This window comes from Mobula hypostoma, chromosome 1 (genome assembly GCF_963921235.1).
Source record: "Mobula hypostoma chromosome 1, sMobHyp1.1, whole genome shotgun sequence".
Classification (NCBI taxonomy): domain Eukaryota; kingdom Metazoa; phylum Chordata; class Chondrichthyes; order Myliobatiformes; family Myliobatidae; genus Mobula; species Mobula hypostoma.
The window spans coordinates 186,077,890-186,090,239 of record NC_086097.1 but is presented as its reverse complement, the minus strand read 5'-3'; the positions used below and the strand labels follow the sequence as shown (position 1 = coordinate 186,090,239).

The 12,350-nt window shown below is 41.4% G+C and overlaps 1 protein-coding gene across 2 annotated transcripts in view; it reads right to left on the bottom strand.

Moving 5' to 3' along the window:
* The window catches only part of tmem64 (transmembrane protein 64), a 113,887-nt gene that overhangs the window by 15,312 nt on the left and 86,225 nt on the right, over positions 1-12,350 (bottom strand). The window contains exon 3 of one of the 2 annotated variants that reach the window (XR_010019634.1): positions 10,631-10,887. Coding sequence is in view for 1 of the 2 variants with exons in the window: in XM_063061515.1 (XP_062917585.1) it covers positions 10,867-10,887 (21 nt within the window). In the remaining variant the exon portion in view is untranslated. Of the gene's footprint in view, positions 1-10,438; positions 10,888-12,350 lie in introns of those variants that run through there. The other variant, XM_063061515.1, reaches the window with a different exon arrangement.

Sequence of the window (12,350 nt, the reverse complement as noted above, 5' to 3'; positions counted from 1 at the left end):
TGGTTGCAGCTGGGACATAGAGAGGTTCGAGCACAGGTGGACAAAGTGGAAGTAATCCACAACATTTTTCGATCTCACACCAAAAAGGAAGTGACTTCCTTCTTGGGGCTGGTTGGATGGTATCCCCAATCCTATAATTTGCCACTCTGGCCACACCTCTGACTAATCTTACTGGGAAGCTTGTAAACAACACAGTGACATGGACAAGTGAGTGTGAGAATGCTTTTCAAGCCCTTAAAACTCTCCTGTGTTCTTCACCTGAACTTCAGAGTCCAGACTTTGGCAAACGGTTCCTTTTCCATGCGGATGCCTCAAGAGTAGGCATTACTGGCCCAAGGAGAATCTGGAGAAGATCAAACTGTCCTTTATCTGAGCTGAAAACCTCTCCCAAGGGAAACCAGGTATTCCATCATTGAAAAACAGTGTCTGGCCATTAAGTGGGCCCTTAACAGGCTCCAGTCCTGCTCCTTGGCAGGGAGTTTAACCTTTACACAGACCACAGAGCATTGACATGCATTCAGACAATGAAGGACCATAATACCAGAGTGACACAATGATACCTGGAGCTCCAACTCTTCAAAGTCTGTATCCACCGCGAGCAGGGAAGGGAAATGCTATTGCAGAATACCTGTCTCAGCTGCTGAGCATTGTTGCTGCAGGAGAGGAGTGTGGTAGTGGTACTGTGATGGAAAGCAGTTGGTAAACACAGTCCTTACACATGTGCATTCATTCATACACAAACAGTGCCCCATCATTCTGTTGTACTTGCAGTGAGTGTACACACTTCAGTGTCTCTCCTGGTATATTCTCGTAATTAACCCATGTTCCCAACAGAATGTTTATACAAAACTGCTAACATTTTAATTATTCAGTGACTGTAAATCCCATCTTGAAACTAGAATTCCATTGCCTACTATACAGTTAGAACATAGAACATAGAACATAGAATAGTACAGCACATTACAGGCCCTTCGGCCAACAACGTTGTGCCGACCCTCAAACCCTACCTCTCATATAACCCCCCACCTTAAATTCCTCCATATACCTGTCCAGTAGCCTCTTAAACTTCACTAATGTATCTGCCTCCACCACTGACTCAGGCAGGGCATTCCACCCACCAACCACTCTCTTGAGTAAAAAACCTTCCTCTAATATCACCCTTGAACTTCCCACCCCTTACCTCAAAGCCATGTCCTCTTGTATTGAGCAGTGGTGCCCTGGGGAAGAGGCACTAGCTATCCACTCTATCTATTCCTCTTATTACCTTGTACACCTCTATCATGTCTCCTATCACCCTCCTTCTCTTCAAAGAGTTAAGCCCTAGTTCCCTTAATCTCTGATCATAATGCATACTCTCTAAACCAGGCAGCACCCTGGTAAATTTCCTCTGTACCCTTTCCAATGCTTCCACATCCTTCCTATAGTGAGGTGACCAGAACTGGACACAGTACTCCAAGTGTGGCCGAACCAGAGTTTTATAGAGCTGCATCATTACATCGCGACTCTTAAACTCTATCCCTCGACTTATGAAAGCTAACACCCCATAAGTTTTCTTAACTAGCCTATCCACCTGTGATGCAACTTTCAGGGATCTGTGGACATGTACCCCCAGATCCCTCTGCTCCTCCACACTACCAAGTATCCTGCCATTTACTTTGTACTCTGCCTCGGAGTTTGTCCTTCCAAAGTGTATCACCTTACACTTCTCTGGGTTGAACTCCATCTGCCACTTCTCAGCCCACTTCTGCATCCTATCAATGTCTCTCTGCAATCTTCGACAATCCTCTACACTACCTACAACACCACCAACCTTTGTGTTATCTGCAAACTTGCCAACCCACCATTCTACCCCAACATCCAGGTCATTAATAAAAATCACGGAAAGTAGAAGTCCCAGAACAGATCCTTGTGGGACACGACTAGTCACAATCCTCCAATCTGAATGTACTCCCTCCACTATGACTCTCTGCCTTCTGCAGGCAAGCCAATTCTGAATCCACCTGGCCAAACTTCCCTGGATCCCATGCCTTCTGACTTTCTGAATAAGCCTACCGTGTGGAACCTTGTCAACTACCTTACTAAAATCCATATAGATCACATCCACTGCACTACCCTCATGTAGATGCCTGGTCACCTCCTCAAAGAACTCTATCAGGCTTGTTAGACATGATCTGCCCTTCACAAAGCCATGTCCCTGATCAGACTATGATTCTCTAAATGCCCATAGATCCTATCTCTAAGAATCTTTTCCAACAGCCTTCCCACCACAGATGTAAGGCTCACTGGTCTATAATTACCTGGACTATCCCTACTACCTTTTTTGAACAAGGGGACAACATTCACCTCCCTCCAATTCTCCGGTACTATTCCCGTGGACAACGAGGACATAAAGATCCTAGCCAGAGGCTCAGCAATCTCTTCCCTCGCCTCCTGGAGCAGCCTGGGGAATATTCCATCAGGCCCCAGGAACTTATCCATCCTAATGTATTTTAACAACTCCAACACCTCCTCTCCCTTAATACCAACATGTTTCAGTCTCACTCCTATTGTCCTCGCCATCATCAAGTTCCCTCTCATTGGTGAATACCAAGAGAAGTATTCATTGAGGACCTCGCTCACTTCCACAGCCTCCAGGCACATCTTCCCTCCTTTATCTCTAATCAGTCCTACCTTCACTTCTGTCATCCAGTTCACAGTAACGTGATGAAAGTTTTCTTACAAACAATAATTACTGTAGAAATCAGGAGCTACATGCCTTACCATGCGGTAAAATATTACTCTGAAAATTTGACAGAGGTTGGAGAATTTTTTGTTTAAAGCATTATCTGAAGGTCACTTTCTTGTAGCGTTTTCAAGTAGAAATACTGCAGCAACATTAAATTGGTTTTAAAATAGCCTGCTAAAGTTAAACAGTGAAATTGTTGTGTACTTTCTAATTTATGTTTCTGAACCCAATCTTCTATCGAAATAGAGGAATTCTCCTAAATTACAATGTAGGCTATTGGAGTTTGAATACAACAGTTGACATTAGGCTAAATGTGACTTTTTCATTGATCGGTGCTGACAGTTTAATTTACTCCTTTAATAGGGTGCACAAATAAAGGACAACTGTGCATTAGTGTTAAACTGTAAACAAGCAGGAAGGATAAGATATAAGGTAGATGATCTTGAACGTAACTAGATACTGGCAGGTACGATGTTGTGGGCATCACTGAGTCATGGCTGAAAGAAGGTCATAGTTGGATGCTTAACACCCAAGGATACACCTTGTATCAAAGGGGCAGGCAGGTAGGTAGAGATGGTGAGGTGGGTGGCTCTGTTGGTAAGAAATAATATCAAATTCTAAGAAAGAGGTGACATAGGATCGGAAGATGTAGAGTCCTTGTGGGTAGAGTTAAGAAACTGCAAGTGTAAAAATACTCTGATAGGAATTGTATACAAGCCTCCAAATAGTAGCCAGGATGTAGGATACAAATTACAATGGGAGACAGAAAAGGCACACAAAAAGGGACATGTTACGATAGTCATGTGAGATTTCAATATGCAGGTAGATTGGGAAAATTAGGTTTGTTTCCAAGAGGGGGAATTTGTAGAATGCCTACAAGATGGCTTTTTAAAGCAGCTTGTGATAGATCCCACTAAATTCTAGATTAGACGTTGTGTAATAAGCCAAATTGGATTAGGCAGCTTAATGCAATCGAACACCTATGAAACAGTGAACATAATATGATAGAATTCACCATGCAGTTTGAGAGGGAGAAGCTAAAGTCAGATGTATCAGTGTTAAAGTGGAGAAAAGGGAATTAGAGAGGCATGCGAGAGGAGCTGGCTAAAGTTGATTGTAAGGGGAAACCAGCAGGGAATTTAGCAGAACAGCAATGAAAGGAATTTCTGGGGACAATTTGGAAGGTGCAAGATAGATACATCCTAAAGATGAAGAAGTACTCTAAAAGGAGGATGAGGCAACCATGGCTGACAAGAGAATTCAGAAACAGCATAAAAGCAAAGAGAGGCCATATAATACAGCAAAAATTTGTGGGACACATGATAAAATGGGCTAAAGTCAGAACTGGTTTCTTAAAGGGAAATCTTGCCTGACAAATCTATTGGAATTCCATGAAGAAATTGTTGTGCTTTTAATATTTTAGTAATATTTGAAGAATATTGAAAACGCGTTGTTTGATTAAGCATCCTTTTTTACATAGTACATTATGGGTTATCTGTAAAGGTACATAAATGGCAAATGTCATCACACCCCCACGTGATACACGCGTGTCTCACTTCAAGTGAACACAAAGATAGACTCATATTTAAGACTCCTGACTTATCCTTTTAATTAGTTTAATGTTGTGGAGTTTCAAAATTTAAAATGAACCCAGGATGACTACCTACCTGTTGAAGCAGGTGAGATATTCAAGTTTTTAAAAGGACAAGGAAGAAATGAACAAATAAAAAAAAATCAGTGCAGCACATGCTTCTTCAGAAGGGACAGATACAAAAGACTTTAAGTAAAAAGGCAGAAAACAGACAGATTCATGGGTTCATAAAGATTGAGTATCAGATGATGATAATCATAAAAAAGAGCAGAAATGGCAGGCTACATCAGACAGATGGATGATTTCCATTGCACAAGAGATAATTGGAATATGTATACTAAGCTAATTGAGCAGTATTTTAAAGCAAATGGATAGCCAATGAGAAACAAGTACCAATTTTAAAGGCATACAGGTAGCTTAGAAATTTAACTACTCCAACCAAACCAACCAAAATGAACTTTGCTGATATCATGAAAGTAATGAAGGAACATTTAGAACTGAAACCATTGTTGATTGAAGCATGCTTTAGGTTTCATAAGCAGAATCAAAAGGAAGGGGAATCCATTTCAGCTTACGTGGCCAAATTGAAGAGATTGTCTGAGCATTGTCAGTTCAATGATCAGTTTAATGATGCTCTGAGAAATTGTTTAGTTTGTGGTCTTACAAGAAAGCCTTTAAAAATGGCTTCTAACTGAAGCACAACATACATTAAAAAAAGCAGTTGAAATTGCAGTATCAATGGAAACAACAAACAGAGATGAAATTTAGTTACAGTCAGGAATTAAAGTGAACATAAACAAAATTGCAGAACAACTGTGTTACCATTGTGCCAGGGGCTCACATAGAGCAGACCAATGCAGGTTTAAAGATGAAATTTACAGTTGGTGCAACAAAGTAGGACACATACAAAGAGCATGTCAGGCAGATAAAAATAAATGGACTGCATGGGTGTAGCCCCCCCCCGGCCACCCTCAGGGTTGCTCGGCTCGCTGTCATCTAGGGAAACAGCCTCGGCCCCGGCAAACTGGGTAATTCGTTTGTGTGGATGCTGTGTGAGGTACCCCACCCCGCCCAAGTAACAGACAATACACCAGATGCAATTAAATGATTTACAGTTTATAGATATTACTGGAACTATATAATTAAAAGAGAATAAAATATAAAAGGAAAATAAAAGGCGCCACACTTATCAAAGTTCAATCTCTTCGTGCACAAAAACCGTTGGAGCTCAAGGACCTTCTTCTTCACCCTGCGACCCCCTCGGACCACCTCGACCGGCCGCCTGGGACCAACAACGGTGGTCGACCAGACGCTCCACACGGGTCCATCTCCGTCTCCTCGCCGAGCGTCCCGCTCGGGGTCCAACCCCGTTAGCGGACTCACAGCACCTGGTCCATCCCCTGTCTCACTCTCCCTCCTTCTCCCCCAAAACCCCGCGCATACAGTATCTTCAAATACACCAAAACCATAACAACTATCCCAATTGGTTAATAGCACTCTCTTATCACACTCTAAAGCGAAAACAAACTGCTAGCGCAAACTTTCTCAGTGTTTAACACAACAAAGCCGCATTCCCCAGATTAACATAACAAAGACGCCATTTTAATTAGCCTCCGCAGTAACATAAAAGTCGAAACCACCTTACACTACACGGGGAAGAAATAAATTCAAATTACAATTTCAAAAAGAACACTAATTTGCATGCTGTTGATGAAAAATCTGATTAAGATGAGAATTAGCCTTGAGATCTGAAATGTGAAGACTAACAGTAGACAAGCAATATGGCTTACACCAGTAGTGGATAGTAAATCAATTAAAATTTAGTGAGACACAGGCACGGCTGTTTCAGTCATTCCACAAAATGAGTTTGAGCAAAATATTAAAATTCAAAGTTCAAGTTACATTTCTTGTCAAAATATGTATGCTTCACACAACCTTGAGATTCATCTCCTTATAGACAGCCATCCACAAAACAAAGAAACCCAATAGAACCCATTTAAAAAAAACAAATGCCCAACGTACAGAGAAAAAAAACAAATAGTGCGAACAATAAAAGTAAGCAGAGAGCATTCAGAACTGAAGTTCGTGAAAATGGGTCCACAGTGAGCTGAAAGTAAGACATGAAGCCAAACATCACAGCAGATGATTCAGGAGCCCATTAGTTGCAGGCCACAGCCTCAGTTCAGCATAAAGACAAGTAAACCTTGCAAAGCAGCGAGCTGAATTCATCTGTTCCTTGCCTCCAGCCCTGACACACTGTTCTTTTCAATCTGGCCTGGCAATTAAATCATCCAAAACTCAGGTCGTTCCTCACTCTCAGACTCGGGCCCTGGCTCCTCAATATGCACATGGGCCTGATCCCTGTCACCTCGATTTGGCCCATACCCAACCTTTCCAATTCGGCCTGGCAGTTAAATCAGTCAAACCTTGGGCCTTTCCTCACTCTCGGGCCTGGGCTCTGCCACGACTCAGCCCCTCCTCCACTCGCCTTGCCTCAGTTGTGTTGCGTCAAATCGCCTCTAAATCCACAATGGCCACATATTAGCTCATTCCTCGTTCTCATATTCGGGCCAAGCTGCCTCGATTCAGCCTATTGACGCCACACCTCAACCATCCTACTCCTCTAAGACTTCAGTTCACACCACAAAAATGCCTGGTCATAAAAGCAGTACAAAAGATGAAGTCCGACAGGGAAATTACAGACTAATGTTTGCAGTGATCGTTTACCAGGAAAAGTAGGATTAATAAAGTATTTAATTGTTTTCTTTGTTTTGATTGCTACTGACAAGGAGTTACTGAGCCTTACCAGTGACATCTTAAACTGGAAATACAAAGATATTGAACTGAAATTTGCAGATATCCAACTAAGAAACATACTGGAGAAAAGATAACTCCTGTGGCAATGACATTTGCAACAGAGAAATGCAACAATCAACAAACCATATTGGGCTTGTATGTGGTAAAAACTAATGGGCCAGCATTGTGGGAACGTGATTAGCTGAGATAACTATAACTTGATTGGAGGTCCATCACCATTTACATTCCACATCCCTGGCAATAAAGACAACTAAAAGCGAATTAAGAAAGGTACTGGATGAGGCCCCAGCAGTGTTCAAGGATGGCAATGGAAAACTCAAACATCAAGGGTAAACTAGTGTTAAGTGACAATGTCACATCAAAGTTTTGAAAAGCCCATCTGGTTCTTTACACCGTCAGTGGTAAAGTTACCAGCTCGGTCACATGGAGGCTGAAGTAAGGTCGAGTGGAGCTCGTGGGCAACACTAGTCTTCCCAGTAGCCAAGAAGAATGGGTCTGTCAGGATCTGTGGTGATTTTAAGGTCACCATCAGCACAGTACTAAAAGTAGATCAATACCATCTACCCAGAATAGAGGATAACTTTGCAAACCTTTCTGGAAGAAAACACTTCAGCAAAGTGGCCTTAGCTGAGGCCTACCTACAAATGGAGATGGAAGAAAAATCCAAAGTGTTTCTCACTATAAATGCTCACAAAGGGCTTTATCATGATAATAGGCTTATTTTTGGAGCAGCTTCTGCATCTGCACTCTGGAAGAAAGCTGTGGACCAGGTGTTGCGAGGCTGCCCAGGTACGCAGTGTTACCAGTGAGGATGACAAGGAAAATCTCAAGACAGTATTACAAAGATTAGAAGACTATGGGCTCAGAGCATGACTTTGTGGATTCTTTAAACTAAGCATCACTTACTGTAGTCACACCATCAATGCAAGGAATTACACAATTCATCTGAAAATTCAAGCAGTGATGGAAGCCCCAAGGCCAAAGGATGTGTTACAATTGCAACTTTTGTTTAGAATTTGTCAAGAACTATAACAGGTTCCCACCAAACCTAGCTACTGTGGTCCAGTCCTTGAAAGCATTACTACATATCGGGAAGAAATGGCAATGGACAAAGCCCAGTGAGGTGGCTTTCCAAAAGACAAAGGAAATGATGACATCAGACACTGTGCTCACACATTACGACCATGTCAAACAGTGAAGCTTGCCATGCACTGTTCAGAATGCCAACACATCCAGAGGAAAGGTGTCCAGAGCTGTCAGAACCACTTCCTGCAATCCCAGAGTCAACTCCAATAACCACCATGGAGGAAACCCCAGAACCTGAGATTGTTTCACAGCCACAAGTCTTACCTGCCAAGCAGAGTTATCCCCCTTGTCAGGAAAGACATTATTCCACAATAGTATGAAAGCAATTGAATTTTTTAGCCTGAATAGGACTATTTAAAATTTACTATGCTGTGGAGATCTCTATAATAGTTGTATTAATATCTGTGTATATAGTTGAGATGCATTCTACATTGAGTTGGAGTTTAATGCTAAACAGGATATATGTTTTTAATATTTCAGTAATATATGAGTAATTTTGAAAAATTGTAAATATATTGTTTGATTATGCATTCTTTGTTGTTTATATAAAGCTTTGCAGGTTATCTATATGTGTCAATGATTTGGATAATGGAATTAAAGACCTATGGCCATGTTTGCAGATGGTACAAAGATCAGTAGAGGGGCAAGTAGTGTTGTCCTCACCTACCACCCTACCGGCCTCTGCATCCAGCATATAATTCTCCAAAACTTCTGCTGCCTCCAATGGCATCCCACCACAAAGCATATCTTCCCCTCCCCACCCCCACTTTTTGCTTTCCGCTAGAAAGACATCGCTCCCTATGCAACTCCCTTGTCCATTCGTCCCTCCCTATTGATCTCTCTCCTGGCACTTATCCTTACAAGTGGAATAAGTGCTACACCTGCCCCTACACCTCTCCCTCACCACTGTCCAGGGCCCTAAACAGTCCTTCCAGGTGAGGCAACACTTCCCCTGTGAGTCTGTTGGGGTCATTTACTGTGGTTGGTACTCCCAGTGTAGCCTCCTGTACATCGGTGAGACCCAATGTAGACTGGGAGAGTGCTTCGCTGAGCACCTATGCGCCATCCGCCAGAAAAAGTGGGATCTCCCAGAGGCCACCTATTTTAATTCCACTTCCCATTCCCATTCCGATATGTCTATCCTGCCCTCCTGCACTGTCATGATGAGGCCACACTTACGCTGGAGGAACAACACCTTATATTCCATTTGGGTAGTCTCCAATCTGATGGCATGAACATCGATTTCTCAAACTTCTGGTAATGCCCCCCACCACCCCTCCTTCACTATTCCCCATCCCCTTTTCCCTCTCTCACCTTATCAACTTGCCCGCCCATTGCTTCCCTCTGGTGCTCCTCCCCCCTTTTCTTTCTTCCATGGCCTTCTGTCTCTTCATCAATCAACTTCCCAGCTCTTTACTTCATCCCTCCCCCTCCAGGTTTCTCCTATCACCTTGTGTTTCTCTCTCCCTCCACCTTTTAAATCTACTCCCTAGCTTTTTTCTCCAGTCCTGCTGAAGGGTTTTGATCCGAAACGTCAACTGTACTCTTTTCCTAGATGTTGCCTGGCCTGCTGAGTTCCTCCAGCATTTTGTGTGTGTTGTTCGGATTTCCAGCATCTGCAAATTTTCTCTTGTTTAGGGATAAATGCAGAGACTATTTTCTAAATCAGGAGAAAAATCAAAAATCCAAGTTGCAAAGGGACTTGACAGTCCTTATGCAGCGTTCCCTAAAGGACAATTTGCAGGTCAAGTCGACAGTAAAGAAAGCAAATCCAATGTTATTGTTCATTTTAAGAGAACTAGAATATCAGGGCAAGGACGTAATGCTGAGACATTGGTCAGCCCACACATGGAGTGTTGTGAGCAGTTTTGGGCCCATTATCTAAGAAAAGATGTGTTGGCAGTGAAGAGGGTCAAGAAGAACCTTCTTCTTCTTCCCATGTTTAATTTAATGGTTCAATTTAATATCCGAGAATGTATACAGTATACAACCTTAAATTCTTACTATTCACAGACATGCACAAAACAAAAAAAAACACCAAAAAATGAATGACAGAAAATGTTAGAACCACAAAGCCACCCTCCCCCTCCCATGGACAAGCAGCAGGAGCATCAACTTCCCTCCTCCCCCCACCTGCTCCAGCAAAAGCATTAACCCCCACCACCAAAGCTCCCAGAGAGCATGATCTAGAATCCATCAAAAACTACTGTCCATCCCAACACTTTGATATATCAGGCAGACTCTCTCTCTCTCTCTCTCTCTCTCTCTCTCTCTCTCTCTAGAGAGGGAGAGAGAGATATCACTCTTGCAACAATGATAGGGGAGACCAACATCTTGCTGTTTCGATGTTGCAAACTGTCATGTTGCTTGTCCAAGTTCTTCAACTTGAGGACCAACAGAATCTCGCTCACCATCAAGAGAGATCACTCGAGAGCAGGGGGCTTCCTCCGACAGTAGCGTACACCACCTTGCTATCTTGATATTTCAATCTCCCACGACGCTTCGGTCAGTGACATCGGCGAGGAATTGGGTTGGCCACAGGACCACACCTGGAGATATCAAACGCTAGGCCGCTCGACGAGTCTTGAGAGTGAGAATCCACTGTCCGTGAAGAACCGTAGTTTGAGCTGCAGCTGTTGATCTGTGACTACAGCAGGACCCCAGCCACCTTGAAAAGAGAAAAGAGACATGAGTTTAGTTAATTTCTATTGGATTTGATTACTAATTATTTTAAATTCATCATAAAACAAATTGAAGTTCAGAAATAAACATTGAAATAATGAAATAATCCCCTACCACAAATTAATAAATATAACAAAAATCTTTTCTGATGGAAGATCAACCCAAAACGTTAATTTTTTCTCTCTCTACTATTGTTAAACATTTCAGCATTTTCTGTTTTTTACTTTCTTATTTACAGCATTTGTATTTTTTGGCTTCTGGTTAAATAACGATACATGGAAAGTAAGTTTATCCATTGTTGTGCAGACTGTATCACAGTTTTAGAGTGATGAGATGATTCATACTCCATAATATCTAATGCATTATGTGGAGAGAATGGAGTGTGTAGCTGCTTTCAATATTGGCCATCACTTACTTCAGTATATCATGATGGCTTAATGTTTAGTGGAAACACAACTAACATTTCAGCTTTTGTCTGAACTGAAGGTAAATAAGAGAGGTTACTGGGGTAAAGAAATAAACCAATTCAGACAAATTTCCAAGAATAAAAACTAAGCATATAACCAGATTCACAAACCGTTTGATTTACTACATTGCAGGAATACCTGAACAGGATCACGTTGAACTTGTAGGTTAGTCTGAAAAAAGTTTTCCAGATACCAAGCTACCAAAAGCAAAACCACCAAAAATAATAGAAGAATAACAGGAGGTTGATATTTTTATGGAGCATATGCACAATGGATTAAGTTGATTCATCTGTTTCTTATCTCACAAGTCAATGAATGTGTTGTATAAAAAAGATCACTCCCTACTCTGTACATAGTTTTCTTCTTTCGATTGTTCTTTCTTTCCTCTCCTTTCTGTAAGTGTATACCTCAGATAAATATTATGTGGAGATTCGTGACAAATATGATTATATGATATATATGTACAGTATCTGAAATACATCTTATGGAAATGTTTGTTTGATGATGAAATTCAATAAAAAATAAATTACAAAAAAAAGAAAAACAATATTCCACATAATTATGAAATAAAGAATACCTCCAATCCATCTTCTAACAGAAGCCCTTAATTCTTTACATGTCTTTATATACACGTCCCAATAATACTCTCCCTTAACCTGGGGTGAACCTGATTTAGGAATTCAAGTAAACAACCTCATTTGCCAGAATCACTGCATGCCATATTTTGAATCTTTATTGTACACATTAGACTTAATTTCAATGACTAATACAAATTTTATAACTTGCCACAATGCACATTCTTTTTAACTGAAATGGTGCACTCTGCTAGTACTGATACTTTGATGTTACTCAATCATTAGCAGAATGATAAAAAGTTTCATTGAGTCTAAGTGTGTTCCTACATATTGTTTGTCCACACATAGAAAAAATTGTTTTAACCTACTGATGGTTTTTCTCTAGTGGTCTGTGAATATCTCGCTGG